This window comes from Salvelinus sp. IW2-2015, linkage group LG31 (assembly GCF_002910315.2).
Source record: "Salvelinus sp. IW2-2015 linkage group LG31, ASM291031v2, whole genome shotgun sequence".
In the NCBI taxonomy this organism is placed as follows: Eukaryota; Metazoa; Chordata; class Actinopteri; order Salmoniformes; family Salmonidae; genus Salvelinus; species Salvelinus sp. IW2-2015.
The window spans coordinates 1,542,837-1,563,727 of record NC_036870.1 but is presented as its reverse complement, the minus strand read 5'-3'; the positions used below and the strand labels follow the sequence as shown (position 1 = coordinate 1,563,727).

Here is a 20,891-nt window from a genome sequence, read left to right as displayed (position 1 = left end):
TCTTGGGGACCTTCAATGCTGCAGAAATGTTTTGGTTCCCTTCCCCAGATCTGCCTTTGGCTCAATCCTTTCTCGGAGGTCTACAGTCAATTCCTTTGACCTAATGGCTTGGTTTTTGCTCTGACATGCACTGTCAATTGTGCCTTTCCAAATCATGTCCAATGAGTTGAATTTACCACAGGTGGACTCCTTTCAATTTGTAGAAATATCTCAAAGATGATCAATCTAAACAGGATGCACCTGAGCTCAATTTCAAGTCTCATAGCAAAGGGTCTGAATACTTACGGAAATAAGGTATTTTATTTGTAAGAGAAGAAAAAAAAGTATTAGAAAAGGCTGTTTTTGCTTTGTCATTATGGGGTATTCTGTGTAGATTGAAGATTTGATTTTATCAATTTTAGATTAAGGCTGTAACTAGTGATGCACCGATATGACATTTTTGGACGATACTGATATCTGATATTTTCCTTTCTGGAAAAAAACGATACCGATATTTAAAATTTTAGCAGCCTTGTAAGCGTTCTAGTACAGTTAAATAGTTAACACACACATGGATGCAGCGGTCTAAGGCACGGCATCTCAGTGCATGAGGCGCCCTGGTTCGAATCCAAGCTGTATCACATCCGGCTGTGATTGGGAGTCGCATAGGGCGGCGCACAATTGGCCCAGCGTCGTCTGGGTTTAGCCGGGGTAGGCCGTCATTAGAAATAAGAATTTGTTCTTAACTTACTTGCCAAGTTAAATAAAGGTTACACGCACACACACCACACGGACCAAGTTATTTTGTTGGCATTTACATATGTCCCCGTTACCAGTAAAACATAATTAAAACCTATTTCTTTCACTTACTTGCTGTGCTGTTTCGTTGTTCAGTCGTTTCATTCTCAACCAGGATTTCTATGGAACGCCGTTTGGGTCTTTGCGTGTCAAAAAATAAAACAATGACCAGTAGATAACACTATTTGACATGTCAGATTAGCTTGTTGAGCAATCAGGACCTGAATATGACTGCACGTCACATAATAATTGAACGCGTTCATAAATTTTTTACGTAGTTATTGCACATTGATTACACTATCACTTGTATTTCATGTCACAACGATTCATCGATGCATATGCTATGATGCTGGTAAAGTTGTCTCACGCACCTACAATGTTGGTCATAAAAAAAGCTACCTAGCTTATGGATGCGAACAATGTTCTTCCCCAAAAACAGCAAAACTACAATCTTTTTTAGTAGCTTAAGTTAGATGTCATCGTCTAAAATAACCCTAATTTATAAGTCAGTTCTTATTTGGTTAATGGTGGTCAGACCCATCTATGTGAAGCTAGCCACAATAAGGATTGGCCACAATAGTGGACTTTGCAGTTAGCCTTCAAAATAAAAGTATGGCATAATTCTACTGTTTGTATTCATTTGCATCACTGTTAATGACATACTTTTATTTTGAAGGCAAACCGCAAATTCCGCTATTGTGCCTAATTCTTATGGTGGCTAGCTTCACAACACATAACCAAGTCCGGTCGAGGCTCACTAGCCAGATTGAAGCTAGTTGGCTGCTTATAACATTAGCTTTGGACAACAGGGTTAAGTAGCTGGCTAGCTATTTATTTTCATAAACTGAAGTTCAATTTCAATATGTGAACAAGTGGCAACCTAGCTAACACTTACTCACAAGGATTCCTAAATCATTGCTAAGTATAATGAAAATGACTGCAGTTTCTACTGGTCATTGTTTTCAGGCTGGTTGTATTGGTGCTAGTTAGGTACCAAGCTAAAGCTAGCTACCCCAGAAGTTGCGGTCGAACAAATTATGCTTTATTACCAGCGCAGTATTGTAAACACATCGTTCGTGGCCGGTGTTTGCTTGTTTGCAGACTTTTTTGTACAGCTTTGACTGCTACTGTACCTTTTTTGACACGCAAAGACCCAAACGGCATTCCATAGTATGTATGTTTTGAAGCTAATAGCAGTGACGCTATTACTGTGTAACTCCAGTACGGCAACATCTGAAAAATAGCGCACTTGGTAGTGTGTGTACTGGTGCCTGACCAGTCGGTGAAAGCCAACATCACCCACGACAGAGAACGGTTGATTGTCAATGAATCCCATTATCTTGGCTTTAATGGATTTTGCCTTTTGAGTTGTCTCGCTGAAATGTTCTTACTCTTTCAAATAACTGCTCGACTTGTTGACTGCTCGATCCACACAACAGACATTGTGGGCTAGGTTATGAATGCTGTGTGGCATGTGTAGCGCAACATTTTACATGGTGTCATTATGGCATGTACCTTCGTTATATAAACTCAGCGAAAAAAGAAACATCCTCTCACTGTGAACTGCGTTTATTTTCAGCAAACTTAACATGTGTAAATATTTGTATGAACATAACAAGATTCAACAACTGAGATATAAACTGTACAACTGAGATATAAACTGAACAAGTTCCACAGACATGTGACTAACAGAAATGGAATAGAGCCCAGGTGCTAAGTATAATGGAATAGAGCCCAGGTGCTTCTACACCTGCATTACTAGCTGTTTGGGGTTTTAGGCTGGGTGTCTGTACAGCACTTCGAGATATTAGCTGATGTACGAAGGGCTATATAAAATAAAATTGATTGATTAAAATTGATTGATTGATTGAATAATGTGTCCCTGAACAAACGGGGGGTCAAAATCTAAAGTAACTGTCAGTATCTGGTGTGGCCACCAGCTGCATTAAGTACTGCAGTGCATTTCCTCCTCATGGACTGCACCAGATTTGCCAGTTCTTGCTGTGAGATGTTACCCCACTCTTCCACCAAGGCACCTGCAAGTTCCCGGACATTTCTGGGGGGAATGGCCCTCACCTTCCGATCCAACAGGTCCCAAACGTGCTCAATGGGATTGAGATCCGGGCTCTTCGCTGGCCATGGCAGAACACTGACATTCCTGTCTCGCACAGAACGAGCAGTATGGCTGGTGGCATTGTCATGCTGAAGGGTCATGTCAGGATGAGTTGTAGAGCACTTTTTGACAGTCCTGTCTGGTCCAGCGACGGTGGGTTTGTGGCCATAGGCGACGTTGTTGTCTGGTGAGGTCCTGCCTTACAACAGGCCTACAAGCCCTCAGTCCAGCCTCTCTCAGCCTATTGCGGACAGTCTTAGCACAGATGGAGGGATTGTGCGTTCCTGGTGTAACTCGGGCAGTTGTTGTTGCCATCCTGTACCTGTCCCGCAGGTGTGATGTTCGGATGTACCGATCCTGTGCAGGTGTTACACGTTGTCTGCCACTGCGAGGACGATCAGCTGTCAGTCCTGTCTCCCTGTAGTGCTGTCTTAGGCGTCTCACAGTATGGATATTGCAATTTAATGCCCTGGCCACATCTGCAGTCCTCATGCCTCCTTGCAGCATGCCTAAGGCACGTTCACGCAGATGAGTGGGGACCCTGGGCATCTTTCTTTTGGTGTTTTTCAGAGTCTGTAGAAAGGCCTCTTTAGTGTCCCAAGTTTTCATAACTGTGACCTTAATTGCCTACCATCTGTAAACTGTTAGTGTCTTAACGACCGTTCCGCAGGTGCATGTTTATTGTTCATTGAACAAGCATGGGCAACAGTGTTTAAACCCTTTACAATGACGAGTTATTTGGAGTTATTTGGATTTTTACAAATTATCTTTGAAAGACAGGGTCCTGAAAAAGGGATGTTTCTTTTGTTGCTGAGTTTAGGTATGCACTTTGCATCGGTATTGCACATCAGTGTTGAACTAGACATCGGCCGATACCGATGTTGGCATTGTTAGCTAATATCGTACGATTCCGATATGTTCACCGAAATATTGTGCATCTGTAGCTGTAACATAACAAAATGTGGGAAAAGATAAGGAGTCTGAATACTTTCCGACGGCACTGTATATATACACACACACACACCCAGACTCCCCCCTGAGTCTGCCTATTAATGTCTGAAGGTAGAGCGGTTACACAAATGAACACACACATTTCGCTGTCAGCAGCCAGCCTTCACTGATGGGATCAGTTTGATTACCCTACTGCTCAGATGACAGCCTGCTGAGATGGCCCTGTTTTGATAAGATGACAATAATAAAACCTCATGTAACTGCTGGGATAAAACAACTATAATACTAGACTTCATTAAACTCTGTTCACCACATGATCTTACTATTACACCTAATATTTGTTCTATAGTTGCAAATCGAACAGCGTGGTGCCAGTAAGTCATTCAGTAGGAAGCTAGACAATACTATTCCAGTAGGAAGCTAGACAATACTATTCCAGTAGGAAGCTAGACAATACTATTCCAGTAGGAAGCTAGACAATACTATTCCAGTAGGAAGCTAGACAATACTATTCCAGTAGGAAGCTAGACAATACTATTCCAGTAGGAAGCTAGACAATACTATTCCAGTAGGAAGCTAGACAAGACTTCCACACCATTAGGCGACACCTATAGTGATTGAGGTTGAGTTTAGAGATAGTAACTTTTTACACAGCAGGCATACTATACTGCCATTTGATGAGCTTTTCCTTCCCTAATGTTAGATGACCTGTGCATCAGATTCCTCTACTGTGTTATCAACCTAAATAAATACCATTTCAAAACTACTGCAACAAGTAGTTTCTTTTTTCTTGTAATAGAATGTAATACATTTTATAGATTGTATTTGTAGATTTGATTATTAGTAGTAAGTAATAGAAACCAGTAACGGCTTCTTTTCACAAAGCAAGAAGAATATCAACCCTCAAGTGCGCACAGTCAAATCATTTGCCGTAAACATAATCACCAACACTTGATCAATAATGCAAAACACAAATGTAAAAGATTAATTGTATGAAGAAACCTTTGTGGAAATATATCCTTGAAATTATATAGAAAGAAGAGTCAATTATAGATGTACAACAGTTGTTTTTATATGCTTGTACGGTAGCCTATGGATACGTTTTGTATTTGCCTACTCTTCAGGCCTAAGATATGTTTTTGTTTCTCTCGCAATGAAAACACCACAATGTAATACATTTGATAAATGTTAATTGTAGATTTGATTAGTTGTAGGGTAGTTGGGCCGTAACCCTGGTATAAGGTATATATGGTAATCTGGAAAAAGCCTGGGGATGTTTTTTGTTTTTTTAAGTAAATACCTGCAGTCAACTTCTGCAATACGTTAGGAGAAAGTCAATTGCATTCTTGATTTCACCTGTCACATAATTTTTCATTATGAAGCTTTCCGGTAGTCCCCAGTAGAGGTCGACTGATTAATCGGAATGGCCGATTAATTAGGGCCGATTTCAAGTTTTCATAAATCGGAAATCGGTATTTTTGGACACCGATTTATTTATATACAGTGGGGAGAACAAGTATTTGAAACACTGCCGATTTTGCAGGATTTCCTACTTACAAAGCATGTAGAGGTCTGTAATTTGTATCATAGGTACACTTCAACTGTGAGAGACGGAATCTAAAACGAGTTCAAACAGGTGCAGTTAATACAGGTAATGAGTGGAGAACAGGAGGGCTTCTTAAAGAAAAACTAACAGGTCTGTGAGAGCCAGAATTCTTACTGGTTGGTAGGTGATCAAATACTTATGTCATGCAATAAAATGCAAATTAATTACTTAAAAATCATACAATGTGATTTTCTGGATTTTTGTTTTAGATTCCGTCTCTCACAGTTGAAGTGTACCTATGATAAAAAATTACAGACCTCTACATGCTTTGTAAGTAGGAAAACCTGCAAATTCGGCAGTGTATCAAATACTTGTTCTCCCCACTGTATATATATATATATTTTTTTTTTTACACCTTTATTTAACTAGGTAAGTCAGTTAAGAACACATTCTTATTTTCAATGACGGCCTAGGAACGGTGGGTTAACTGCCTTGTTCAGGGGCAGAACGACAGATTTTTACCTTGTCMGCTCGGGATTCGTTTTTGCAACCTTCCGGTTACTAGTCCAACGCTCTAACCACCTGCCTTACATTGCACTCCACGAGGAGCCTGCGTGGCAGGCTGACTACCTGTTATGCGAGGGCAGCAAGAAGCCAAGGTAAGTTGCTAGCTAGCATTAAACTTATAAAAAACAATCAATCTTCACATGATCACTAGTTAACTACACATGGTTGATATTACTAGTTTATCTAGCGTGTCCTGCGTTGCATATAATCGATGCGGTGCCTGTTAATTTCTCATCGAATAACCGCCTACTTTGCCAAACGGGTGATGATTTAGCACTGTTGTTGCACCAAACCTAACCTTAAATATCAATGCCTTTCTTTAAAATCAATACACAAGTATAGATTTTTAAACCTGCATATTTAGTTAATATTGCTAACATGAATTTCTTATAATTAGGGAAATTGTGTCACTTCTCTTGCGTTCCGTGCAAGCAGTCAGGGTATATGCAGCAGTTTGGGCCRCCTGGCTCGTTGCGAACTGTRTGAAKTCCATTTAYTCCTAACAAAGACCGTAATTAATTTGCCAGAATTGTACATAATTATGACATAACATTGAAGGTTGTACAATGTAACAGCAATATTTAGACTTAGGGATGCCACCCGTTAGATAAAATACGGAACGGTTCCGTATTTCACTAAAAGAATAATAGTTTTGTTTTCGAAATGATCGTTTCCGGATTCAACCATATTAATGACGAAAGGCTCGTATTTCTGTGTGTTATTATGTTATAATTAAGTCTATGATTTGGTAGAGCAGTCTGACTGAGCGATGGTAGGCACCAGTAGGCTCGTAAGCATTCATTCAAACAGCACTTTTGTGCGTTTTGCCAGCAGCTCTTCGCAATGCTTCAAGCATTGAGCTGTTTATGACTTCAAGCCTATCAACTCCCGAGATTAGGCTAACTCCCGAGATTAGGCTAAACGCTAATAGCGTTTCAATCGGTGACATCACTCGCTCTGAGACTTGGAGTAGTTGTTCCCCTTGCTCTGCAAGGGCTGCGGCTTTTGTGGAGCGATGGGTAACGATGCTTCGAGGGTGGCTGTTGTCGATGTGTTCCTGGTTCGAGCCCGGGTAAGGGCAAGGAGAGGGACGGAAGCTATACTGTTACACTGGCAATACTAAAGTGCCTATAAGAACATCCAATAGTCAAAGGTATATGAAATACAAATCGTATAGAGAGAGATAGTCCTATAATTCCTATAATAACTACAACCTAAAACTTCTTACCTGGGAATATTGAAGACTCATGTTAAAAGGAACCACCAGCTTTCATATGTTCTCATGTTCTGAGCAAGGAACTTAAACGTTAGCTTTTTTACATGGCACATATTGCACTTTTACTTTCTTCAACACTTTGTTTTTGCATTATTTAAACCAAATTGAACATGTTTCATTTATTTGATGCTAAATTGATTTTACTGATGTATTATATTAAGTTAAAATAAGTGTTCATTCAGTATTGTTGTAATTGTCATTATTACAAATACATTCTTAAAAAATCTGCAGATTTAATCGGTATCGGCGTTGATCGGTCGACCATAATCGGTCGACCTCTAGTCCCCAGTCACTTTCACATGGAGCTTGTTTACAAACACACAATGACGAGTCCGGAGCCTTTTGAGTTACTCAAATGATCTAGTTTCAGTATGGAATTCACAACTAAATGTTTGCCACCTAGATATGACTATTAAGTTAACTGTCCAGTGAAATAACAGTCAAATGCTCTGCAGTTGTACATTTGTTTTGCTAATTTAGTAGTTAACTATCTAGCTAAGTGGTTAGCTTTTTCCAAAATCAAGCATTCGTTTGGTAACAGCAGAGATTCCACTCCTGGATCAAGAGCCTTGCTGGCTAATATTTGTTTCGTGCGTACCGCAAACTGTGAGTAGTATTTTTGAGTTACTTGTACAGTTTAGGTCAGACAATGTATAAAATATTTGTGACGTGCTGGTTATCATTTAGTTAGCATTCTCTATGGGATTTTACATGTATTTGTTAGCATTGCTAACCTTCCTATTACAGACTGTCAGACTGCCATAAATGGCAATGGGGTCTATAACTGATTCAAGTATTTTAAGCCCGATCCTAATTGGGATATCGAAGTAAGTTATTGTTCCTTTTGATGGCGTAGAAGGCCATCATACCGTCATATCTCTAATGAATAGTTGAGTGTCAACATAATGGCAACTGAGATCTTTTATAGCAAAGATCCACCCCTCTCAACTTACATGATGAACCACAGATCTCAGGAACTCTTCACAAAGGGCCTTCTACTTGAGAAAGGAGTATCCCATAGCCAGATAGCATTAGCTATAAATTATCGTTCAGTTTGGTCTCTAAGACGAGGTTCTAATCTCGTTCCTGGTACTTCATAGTACCAAAACATTACCTCATCCAAGGCATAACTCAATTGTCAACTCTATATTCTCCCATCTCAAGTAAACCCCCTCTTCTCCCCACTCCTGGACAAGCTCACTGAGGGGAGTGACTTGCGCACAGACATTGTGGAGCCAAGAGATAATTGGTTCCCCCTTAATCACGCCATCCCTTCACATTGTTTAACAGATACATTCACATATGAAGACAATGTTCCATTCTGACCTCTCCCCTCTCTGGGCCCCAAGTGACTTTTCCCTAGCTGAGAAGGGAAAAGTGCAACTGCCAACAGTATAGTCCAAAAGGAGACATTCTAATGACAAGTATCTCACATAAGCATATTATGTAAATAAAACATCTTATTTATCTATGTTACCCAACTAATTCTGATTCATCCTCCACAGTTGTTACATTACAAGTTGTTACATTACTGCCTTATTCTGAAATGTATGAAATATTTATTTTTTTATCAATCTACATCCAGTACCCCATAATGACAAAGCAAAAACAGGTTTTTAGCTAATTTATATAAAATAAAAAACTTAAATGGATCAAATGTTATTAGTCACATGTGCCAAATACAACCTTACAGTGAAATGCTTACTTACAAGCCCCTAATCAACAATGCACTTAAAACATTTTTTGAATAAGAATACGAAATAAAAGTAACAAGTAGTTAAAGAGCAGCAGTAAAATAACAGTAGTGGGACTATATACAGTGGGTACCGGTACAGAGTCAATGTGTGGGGGCACCGGTTAATATGTACATATAGGTAGAGTTATTAAAGTAACTATGCATAGATAATAACAGGAGTAGCAGCGTCATAAAACAGAGGAGGGGGGGGGGGCAATGCAAATAGTCTGGGTAGCCATTTGATTAGATGTTCAAGTGTCTTATGGCTTGGGGGTAGAAGCATCTTGGACCTAGACTTGGCTCTCCGGTACCGCTTGCCGGGCGGTAGCAGGGAGAACAATCTATTACTAGGGTGGCTGTGGAGTCTGACAATTTCTAGGGCCTTCCTCTGACACTGCCTGGTATAGAAGTCCTGGATGGCAGGAAGCTTAGCCCCAGTGATGTACTGGGCCGTACGCACTACCCTCTGTAGTGCCTTTAGTTCAGAGGCTGAACAGTTGCCATACCAGGCAGTGATGCAACCAGTCAGGATGCTCTCGATGATGCAGCTGTAGAACCTTTTGAGGATCTGAGGACCCATGACAAATCTTTTCAGACTCCTGAGAGGGAATAGGTTATGTCGTGCACTCTTCACGACTGTCTTGGTGTGCTTGGACCATGTTAGTTTGTTGATGTGGACACCAAGGAACTTCAAGCTCTCAACCTGCTCCACTACAGCCCCGTCGATGAGAATGTGGGCGTGCTCGGCCCTCCTTTTCCTGTATATCAAATTTACATAAGTATTCAGACCCTTTATTCAGTACTTTTGTTGAAGCACCTTTGGCAGCGATTACAGCATTGTCTTCTTGGGTATGCATTGTAAGCTTGGCACACCTGTATTTGGGGAGTTTCCCATTCTTCTCTGCAGATCCTCTCAAGCTCTATCAGGTTGGATGGGGAGCGTTGCTGCACAGCTATTTTCAGGTCTCTCCAGAGATGTTCGATTGGGTTCAAGTCCGGGCTCTGGCTGAGCCACTCAAGGACATTCAGAGACTTGTCCCGAAGCCACTCCTGCGTTGTCTTGGCTGTGTGCTTAGGGTCGTTGTCTTGTTGGAAGGTGAACCTTCGCCCCCAGTCTGAAGTCCTGAGCGCTCTGGAGCAGGTTTTCATCTAGGATCTCTCTGTACTTTGCTCTGTTCATCTTTTCCTCTACCCTGACTAGTCTCCCAGTCCCTACCGCTGAAAAACATCCCCACAGCATGATGCTGCCACCACCATGCTTCATCATAGGGATGGTGCCAGGTTTCCTCCAGACGAGACGCTTGGCATTCATGTACGTTTTACTGAGGTGTGGCGTCCGCCTGGCCGCTCTACCATCAAGGCCTGATTGGTGGAGTGCTGCAGAGATGGTTGTCCTTCTGGAAGGTTCTCCCATTTGTCATTGTTTAAAATTCTTCTCTGTTCTTGTCTGCTTGAAATGTTTAGATTTGATAGGGAAGCTGAAAGGTCAAAAAACTGTTTAAGGCTTTCTACTGCCAAGTTTACATCTTCACTATAACAGTGAAATGTTTTGTCCAGGAAGTTGAGATTGAATTTGTTGTTACCTAATTGTTTTTTGGTAAGTTTCTACACTACTTTCCTTCCATCTATAGCATTTCTTAATGTTGTGCAGTTCCTTTGGCGTTGATGCCTCATGGTTGAGTATTGCTTCATTCAAGTAGACTGTGATTTTGCTGTGATCTGATAGGGGTGTCAGTGGGCTGACTGTGAACACTCTGAGAGACTTTGGGTTGAGGTCAGTGATAAAGTAATTGACAGTACTACTGCCAGTGGATGAGCTATAGGTGTACCTACCATAGGAGTCTCCTCAAAGCCCACCATTGACTATGTACAGAGCTGTAGGAGTTGTGACCCGTTTTTGTTGGTTGTGTCTATAGGGGCATATTTGTGAAGGAGTACTGTCACCTCCAGGTTGGTGTCCCCCTGTGTGCTGAAGAAGTATCAGGTTCTTGTCCAGTTCTGGCATTTAGGTCGCCACAGACTAGTACATGTCCCTGGGCCTGGAAGTGGTTGCTCCCCCTCTAGGATGGAGAAGCTGTCATCGTTAAAGTATCGGGATTCTATTGGGGTGATATGGGTAGCACACATGAAGAAATTTTTCTCTGAGATCATTTCCTTCTTAATTTCGAGCCAAATGGACCTGTTTTGACTAATTTAATAGAGTGGGTTAGGTCTGCTCTATACCAAATTAGCATACCCCCTGAGTACCTTCCCTGTTTCACACCTGGTAGTTTGGTGGATGGGACTACCAGCTCTCTGTAACCTAGAGGGCAACCAGTGTGTCCGTCTCCTCGATACCATGTTTTTTGTGGGATGACAATGTCTGTATTTCCAATTTCTTTGAAGTCTGGGTTCCTGCTTTTTAGGCCAAATGCAGATAACCTCAGACCTTGTATATTCCAGGATGAGATAGTAAAAGCTTTGTGTTCCATATTGTCTAGTGTTCTTTCTCTCTTTCTGTATCACACACAGAGTGCTCTGTATGTGTGACTTTCTATTACGGACTCTCTTTTTTTCTCTCTTTTCTATTTTTTTTCTCTCTCTCCTTTGTTCTCTGTCTGTCATCACCACAGCCCAGTTTGGTTCTTATAACATAACCGAGGCTTCACATCTCCTAGCAGTTGTCTTTTTCTTTCTTAGCCTATTGTGAATGGCGTCGGCTGGGGGAGAATGGAACCACGGTAGCAGTAACTAGACAGCTCCAGTAGAATAAAACTAGCTCCAGAGAAGAGTCCTACTCTCTCATTACATCAGACGTGTTACTGTTAGAGCAGTCTTATGTGGATCGAGGCAAATTATTAATATAGCGATGAGTCCTTTTCATGTTGGAAAGGGAGCTATGCGGTTTGGTACATCAGTAACTCCCTGTTCTGTCTGAATATTGTTGCGATAAGATCTTGCATGCAATAGTTACCAAAGACCACCACATGGCTACAATACTGTTCAGTCTGTACGTTTCCTCAATATTGTTGCCTTTGTGTTTTGCTGTATTGCTCTTTCTGCTAATGGCTAAATGACATGCCTTCAGTATGATCTATACACATGATATAACATCATGCATATTAGTAGAAAATTCCATTTGTAACAATAGCAGTATGTGAGTGTCAAGACATAAGGTTTTACTCATCAATCAACCAATCTCTCCCTCTTTCTCCAGGGGACAGAAGCGCAAGCTTGAGGACGAAGAGGGGGAGTCGGCGGACGAGTCCACCAAGGATTCTAACGAGGAAGAGGAAGGAAGCAGCTCAGAGGCTGATGAGATGGCCGCTGCTCTGGATGCGGAGCTTAACGACTTCATGTGACAACGATGAATTTGATTGGACAAATTAACTGGATGTTTGATTGGACGTTTGTGAACAATGACTCACAGAAACACTCCCCCCGAGTTATCCCAGCAGCTTTTCAGCTACGTGGTACCTGAGAATCATTCTGTCTCTACGCTGTGTGCGTGCTTGTGTTTTAATGAGGTGAATGTGTTGTACAGAATGAAACGGTAGGTTAGTACAGTAGGAAAACGTTGGTGTGTAAATATAGTTGTAGATCATTTTTAGGGTTAATATAGAAACTTTTGACAAACACGTTTGTGGTGTTTTATTGTGAGATAAAAAATAGGATGTTTTACTTGAGTTTGTTTTTCTATTAAGACTTTTTTATATAAATTCAACAGATTATTAACTTTATTCATTGGTTATATGATGCCAAAGAGTTTGAACTAGGCCAATCAGAGCCTGCAGCTAAACATTTTACTCTTGACGTCACATTCTGTGATCCTATTTCCTGTTGTTTTTTTTAGGGGTTGATCATTAAAACGTTGTTACCGGTAGAAAGACTAAGATGCCTGAATGTGTCCTATTGGCTCTTTTCCTCTGTTCTTATCTACCTTGGCGTTGGTACCAGAGACATATATAGAGATCGATATGTATGTATGACTCTGGTTGGTACCTTATAAAGTCAACTGAGCTATCTGAGACAAACACCCAGAATGCACTGCAATATCATCCTCATCTTCATCATACCACCGTTAGTTATCAGCAGTCTATCTTTTGACTGACCTGGCTGATAGCTCCAAGCAGGAAGTATATGAGTTGCACTGTGGCAGTCCTCCTGGCTCCACCAATGAGATTTGCCGGTCCTCCTGGCTCTACCAATCAGCGGTGCCGGTCCACCTGGCTCCAACAATGGTTTTGATCAACATTTCCAACACCAACTAATATGTGTTTTACTTCGAAAGGTTAGCTGGTCTAGACCATAGATGACTCTAGTGCCCAAAAGCCCATTTTAACATGGGCAGCGTCATTGACGACTCACCATTTTGAACTAGTCAACTAGGTGGGACTTTCTATGGGTTAAGGAAGGATCACATAATTCCATCCAGGTAATCAGGAGGGATCAGCCAATGAATTATACTCGTAAAGCGAGCATTCCATAACTCAGGTGGCGATAAATCGGCAACCTTGGCTTTATATCTGTTCAAGCAACACACTCCAGGTAGCAGTATGACCCCTTTTCAGTTAGTTTGCCAACTTATAGAAATGGTAGTAGAAGAAAATGGACTACTTGAAAATGGACTCAATGGCACTGCAGGTTTTCTCAGACGCAATAATGGGACAGACACAATGATGCCATGTCTATCTAAGTCTATGGTCGAGACCCACCAACCAGGTCACTGCCACCACCTCCCCTCACTGGAGCCTGTGATGGTGGATGCGTTTTGTTGTTTTGCTTTATGCCATTCTTATTAGGTCTTACAGCTACTTCTATCGGGAGATTTATGTTTTAGTCAGTTGCAGAGTCAATGATTTGCTAACGGCTACATTTCAGCCAGGTTATAGAGTTCACCAAGTGTCGTTGTGTCAGCTGCTCTTAGTAGGGACATCAAACGTTCAGGCTGCTGCACAGACACTACGGAGGCTCTAGTCTAGGGCGCCTGGTTAAATTGTGTTTGAGAGCATTTTTTAACTCTAAATTGTGAAATGCGTAAGAAATAGATGTATTGTTGCAATAGTTTGTGAGTAGGAAACATAACACTGAGTATATAAAACATTGAGGACACCTGCTCTTTCCATTACATGGTGAAAGCTATGATCCCTTATTGATGTCACTTGATAAATCCAATCAATCAGTGTAGATGAAGGGGAGGAGACCGGTTAAAGAATGTTTTTTAATCCTTGAGACTATTGAGCCCTGTATTGTGTATGTGTGCCATTCAGAGGGTGAATGGGCAAGACAAAATATTTAAGTGCCTTTGAACGGGGTATGGTAGTAGGTGCCAGGCGCACCAGTTTGATTGTGTCAAGAACTGCAACGCCGCCAGGTTTTTCATGCTCAACAGTTTCCTGCGTGTATCAAGAATGGTCCACCACCCAAAGGGTGGGAAGCACTGGAGTCAACATGGGCCAGCATCCCTGTGGAACGCTTTCAACACCTTGTAGAGTCCATGCCCCGATGAACTGAGTCTGTTCGGAGGAAAAAATGGGGGGGATGCAACTCAATATAAGGAAGATGTTCCTAATGTTTGGTATACTCAGTATATATATCATCTTAAATTGACATGTTGAATTATTTTGCCATATTAAATTATTTTATTTTCCTCTAATTTCCCTAATGTGGACACTTTCTGTTACTACCTTACACAAGCTTGCATTTACACCCCATAAAATCTCTATAAAAGTCGCTGGCCACACCAATATACGTATTTGACAGTCCGACTATCACCTACATAACAGCCAACCGTTGTCACTGTCGATATCCTATGCCGCATCGTGATTCGTTGAAGTTAACTAAGAAAAAGTAGTTTGTTCCCTTTTCCATGATGGCAGCCTCCTGAAATGAACATCCGATATTCCAAAATATAGATATAAGCCTTCTACAAGTCTTCATCTAACCAACCATGTACAGTGCCTTCAGAAATGCATTGGTCTAGACACACTGTACCCCATAATGTCAAAGTGGAATTATGTTTTACAAATTTAATTAAAAATGAAAAACTGAAATGTCTTCAGTCAATAAGCATTCAAACACTTTGTTATGGCAAGCCTAAATAAGTTCAGGAGTAAAAATGTGCTCAACAAGTCGAATAATAAGTTGCATGGACTCACTCTGTGTTCAATAAGTGTTTACCATGATTCTTGAATGACTACCTCATCTCTGTACCCCACACATACAATTATCTGTAAGGTCACTCAGTCGAGCTGTGAATTTCATACACAGATTCAACCACAAAGACCAGGGAGGTTTTCCAATGCCTCACAAAGAAGGACACCTATTGGTAGATGGGTAAGAAAAAAAGCAGACATTAAAAATCCCTTTGAGCATGGTGAAGTTATGAAATACACTTTGGATGGTGTATCAATACACCCAGTCACTACAAAGATACAGACGTCCTTCCTAACTCAGTTGCCGGAGAGGAAGGAGACCAGTCAGGGATTTCACCATGAGGCCAATGGTGACTTTAAAACAGTTACAGAGTTTAATGGCTGTGATAGGAGAGAACTGAGGATGGATCAGCAACATTGTAGTTACTCCACAATACTAACCTAAATGACAGAGTGAAAAGAAGGAAGCATGTACAGAAAATAAATATTCCAAAACATGCATCTTGTTTGCAACAAGGCACTAAAGTAATACTGCAATAAATGTGCCAAAGCAATTTACTTTTAGTCCTGAATACAAAGTGTTAAGTTTGGGGCAAATCCAATACAACACATTACTGAGTACCACTCTCCACATTTTCAAACACAGTGGTGGCTGCATCATGTTATGGGTATGCTTGTAATTGTTAAGGACTGGGGAGTTTTTCAGCATAAAAAAACAGAATGGTGCTAAGCAGAGGCAAAATTCTAGAGCAACTTCAGTCTGCTTTCCACCAGACGCTGGGAGATGAATTCACCTTTTCAGAGGACAATAACCTAAAACACAAGGCCAAATCTACACTGGAGTGGCTTACCAATTTACAGTTTTGACTTAAATCTACTTGAAAATCTATGGCAAGACTTGAAAATGGTTGTCTAGCAGTGATCATCATCTTGAAGAATTTAGAATAAATATTAATGGGCAAATGTTGCACAATCCAGGTGTGGAAATCTCTTAGACTTACCCAGAAAGACTCACAGCTGTAATCACCCACAAAGGTGTTTCTACAAAGTATTGACTGTCAATACTTATGTAAATTAGATGTATGTATTTCATTTTCAATAGATTTGCTACAATTTCTGAAAACATGTTTTCACTTTGTCATTATGGGGTATTGTGTGTAGCTGGGTAAGATAAAAAAATATATATATATGTAATCCATTTTGAATTCAGGCTGTAACACAACAAAATGTGGAATAAGTCAAGGGGTATGAATGATTTCTGAAGGCACCGTATAGGTTATTCTGAGTTTCCGCGTGGTCTTTAGGTAGTGTTCGTTTAAACAGCGCTGTAGCATGGACGTTTGCCCCCTGTCCTATTGATTTCAGAGTGATATGGAAATGGAAGTGATTAACAAAATGTGTGTTGCGTTACACTTACCACGTTGGCGACCCACTTGAATCAAAATGCAACACTTCAAATTGGAGATAGCTGTCTTCTGCACATTCTCCTCTAACCAGTGATGTACACATTATAGCCTTATTCAGTGTGGCTTTTGAGCTGTTAGTTTTAACAGGATGTGCAACCTCATCTCACCTCTCTCGTGCAATTGTGTTCTCCACGTTGTCCTCTAACCAGTGATGTAAAAATATCTCCATACCCCCACAGATCTATGAGTGATTTATTGCTACAGTACTTGTCAAAAAATACAAGTCATATGATTACTATTGTTGTAGATGGTACATTTTGTGTTAGGTTTTCAAAATCACAAACTGCATATTGGTTATTGATTTTGGCTCTTTAATAGTGTTTTGACTTTGGGCTATTTATCAAAACGTCTTGTCAACAGAAAGCAGCGACAGCATCATGTTCAACTGAACTTTCAACATTCATTTCCAATGGCGTTGTACTTAATCAGGTAAAAACTGCTGAATGAGTCCAATAACGTGCCGTGATTGATTTATTTTGATGAGACATGCATTCAGAAACTATTCAGAAAATGTACTCAGTACTTTGTTGAAGCAGTGATTACAGCCTCGAGTCTTCTTGGGTATGACGCAACAAGCTTGGCACACCTGTATTGGGAAGTTTCTCCCATTCTTCTCTGCAGATCCTCTCAAGCTCTGTCAGGTTCGATGGGGAGCGTCGCTGCACAGCTATTTTCAGGTCTCTCCAGAGATGTTCGATTGGGTTCAAGTCCAGGCTCTGGTCGGCCACTCAAGGACATTAAGAGACTTGTCCCAAAGCCACTCTTGTTTTGTCTTGGCTGTGTGCTTAGGGTCGTTGTCCTGTTGGAAAGTGAACCCCAGTCTGGGGTCCTGAGCGCTCTGGATCAGGTTTTCATCAAGGATCTCTCTGTACTTTGCTCCGTTTAACTTTCCCTCGATCCTGACTAGTCTCCCAGTCCCTGCTGCTGGAAAAACATCTCCACAGCATGATGCTGCCACCACCATGCTTCACCGTAGGGATGGTGCCAGGTTTCCTCCAGACGTGACGATTGGCGTTCAAGAGTTCAATCTTGGTTTCATCAGACCAGAGAATCTTGTTTCTCATGGTCTGAGAGTCCTTTAGGTGCCTTTTGGCCATCTCCAAGCGGGCTGTCGTGCATTTTACTGAGGAGTGGCTTCTGTCTGGCTTGATTTGGGAGAGTGCTGTTGTCCTTCTGGAAGGTTCTCCCATCTCCACTGAGGAACTCTGGTGCTATGTCAGAGTGACCATTGGGATCTTGGTCACCTCCCTGACCAAGGCCGGATTGCTTCCCAGATTGCTCAGTTTGGCCGGGCGGCCAGCTCTAGGAAGAGTCTTGGTGGTTCCAAATTTCTTCCATTTAAGAACGATGGAGGTTCTTGGGGTCCTTCAATTCTGCAGACAGTACCCTTTCCCAGGTCTGTGCCTCAACACAATCCTGTCTCGGACCTCTAGGACAATTCCTTCGACCTCATGGCTTGGTTTTTGCTCTGACATGCGCTGTCAACTGTGGAACCTTTTATAGACAGGTGTGTGTGCCTTTCCAAATCATATCCAATCAATTAAATTTACCAATCAATAAGGTATGTTTTTTATTTTGTATAAATTAGCAAACAATTCTAAAAACCTGTTTTCACTTTGTCATATTGGGGTATTGTGTGTAGATTGATGATGATTTTAGAATAAGGCTGGAACGTAACAATGTGGAAAAAGTCAATGGATCTGAATACTTTCGGAATGCACTGTATACCAGAAATCACCAATACGGGTTTGCCCTGCCTGCTCTTAGGTCGTTTTAGAATCCAGGGCTGCGATTGTTCAAGGGTGAGAGGTCATGGGTCAGGAGTTAAAGCTGTGATGCTAGGTCCTCACCCAGAACATTAACTGCCTCTTCATTATTAACCTGATTAGATAGATTAAGATGAAATAGTTATTTTTTGATTGTGTTTAAGCCATTCACCCCACCCTTGGTTGTTTTCTCTATTCTGTTTTGGTTTGTTATTATTTTCAATGAAAAGACTGATGTGTAAAAGTATTTGTATATTCTATTTCATACTTGACCTGACAGAAAATATACTTTTCGTTTAATAAATATTTGTTTGTTTTTTTAAGTTGTCTTTGAAGTGTGTCTATCTCAATCTGTGTGTGTGTGTCTGTGTTGAGAAAAATTACAAATATCGAGTTCCCAGAGGTAAATCTGGTTGATGCCAAGCTCAGTGGTGGCATTGAGCAGCAGTGGATAGAGATTTGTTTAGCCAGTCAGACTAACAAACTTTCCAAACAATGTCTCTGTTGGAGGAAAAGCAGGCAGTCCATTACCTCTGGATGAACTGCTGCTGGCCCAGATATGGAGCGTGCACACACCATACACACACTATACCTACCACACACACACACACACACACACACTAGTGTTGGTTTACTTCACATCTCTGGGCCTCATTCCCCCACCATCATGTCACAGGAAAAAAATGATTACTTCAACATATGGTCATAACAGTGAGTTGATAGACTGGCAGTGAGCCGCATGTGACTTTATGATAAGATGATTGGATATGAACTGAGACTTTGTTGTTGTGGCTTTTTGGGTTGTGAATTAATTATCCCTAGCTTCAGTCAGTATGTCTACTGAAGCTCTGTGGCGTCTGACAGACTGACGTCTATCTACCTACATGGTACTGAAAAATGCCTTGACAGCAAACTACTTTTCCCTCAGTTTCCCTCAGTTCGGCTGATTTATGAGTATTGATTTGGGAATTTCTTTAACGAGTAATATTACAATTCAATCTGTCTTCGAAATGCTTACTCACTAATAGACCTGTATTCACACGGTTTTAATTGCACCTTTTGACATTGTTGATGAATGGAAATGGATTGAATCTAAAGAAATCCATTCCTAGCGACCATTAGGCCCTGTGCCAGACATCCTTCTCACACGACTTATAATTGATGCGTGTGTAATGATATGTAACGAATGGAGTTTATTGTACCAATGCATCCCAAATGGCACCCTATTCCCTATATATATTGCATTACTAGTGCACTAAATAGGGAGTAGGGTGCCGTTCGAGACCATTCTAATGTATGGAACCTGAAATGCACCTCTGGGTTTCTCATCATCACAGAGACAGTCTCATTATCTGAATGTACATTACACAGCAGGAGTCATCATGTAGAAGTTGATTAGTAGTTTGTAATGATGGGAAGGGGATGGAGACCAAGGGACTGTAACTGGGGAGAAAAACATGAGACTTCCAAAGCATTTTCATTATAATTTTCCTTTTGACCATATTCTTACTCTCCAGACAAAGAGCCTAGAATATAACATAGCGTTTTGTTGTAACTGATCTTCTTCAGAGATGGTCTCATTGATCTCACCAGGTGAGGAGTTGGTTATGGTTTTCCAGCTCTCTCTCTCCATCCCTCCATCTCTCTCTCCATCCCCCCATTCCTCTATCTCTCTCTCCATCCCCCCATTCCTCTATCTCTCTCTCCATCCCTCCATTCCTCATCTCTCTCTCCATCCCACTTCCATCTCTATCTCTTCTCTCCATTCCCTCCATTCCTCTATCTCTCTCTCATCCCTCCATTCCTCTATCTCTCTCCATCCCTCCATTCCTCTATCTCTCTCTCCATCCCTCCATTCCTCTATCTCTCCTCCATCCCTCCATTCTCTATCTCTCTCTCCATTCCTCTATCTCTCTCCATCCCTCCATTCCTCTATCGCTCTCCATCCCTCCATTCCTCTATCTTCTCTCTCCATTCCTCTATCTCTCTCTCCATCCCTCCATTCCTCTATCTCTCTCTCATCCCTCCATTCCTCTATCTCTCTCTCCATCCCTCCATTCCTCTATCTCTTCTCCTCCATCCTCCATTCCTCTATCTCTCTCTCCATCCCTCCATTCCTCTATCTCTCTCTCCATCCCTCCATTCCTCTATCTCTCTCTCCATCCCTCCATTCCTCTATCTCTCCTCCATCCCTCCATTCCTCTATCTCTCTCTCCATCCCTCCATTCCTCTATCTCTCTCTCCATCCTCCATTCTCCTCTATCTCTCTCTCCATCCCTCCATTCCTCTATCTCTCTCTCCATCCATCCCCCTTAGTAAGGAGGTCTTAGAGTGACAGGGTAGGTGAGGAAAAAGATCACTCAGACGAATCCTCTCTTTCATACCGGAATCCCTCCATCCCTGTCCCAGATGATTGACAGATGGTTCATCGTTCATTCCACGATTCTGCCGAGTTGGCTTTTCCGCTCATATCTTCTGTTCTGCTGTCTTTTCTCCTGTTTTAGATGTCGCTCACATCTGTCTCCAGCCTAACTGACAAAACTCCCAGCCAATGGTCGTT

General features: G+C 41.4%; 1 protein-coding gene across 3 annotated transcripts in view; it reads left to right on the top strand.

Annotated features, from left to right (window-relative positions):
* LOC111955735 (RNA polymerase II subunit A C-terminal domain phosphatase) overlaps positions 1–12,837 on the top strand; it is a 116,208-nt gene extending 103,371 nt beyond the window's left edge. For 2 of the 3 annotated variants that reach the window (XM_023976039.2, XM_023976040.2), the window contains one exon: positions 12,162–12,837. In XM_023976039.2, the coding sequence (XP_023831807.1) occupies positions 12,162–12,306 (145 nt within the window). In that variant the 3' untranslated portion in view covers positions 12,307–12,837. The remainder of the gene's footprint in view (positions 1–12,161) is intronic. The other variant, XM_023976041.2, reaches the window with a different exon arrangement.
* The last annotated feature ends 8,054 nt before the right edge of the window (positions 12,838–20,891 follow it).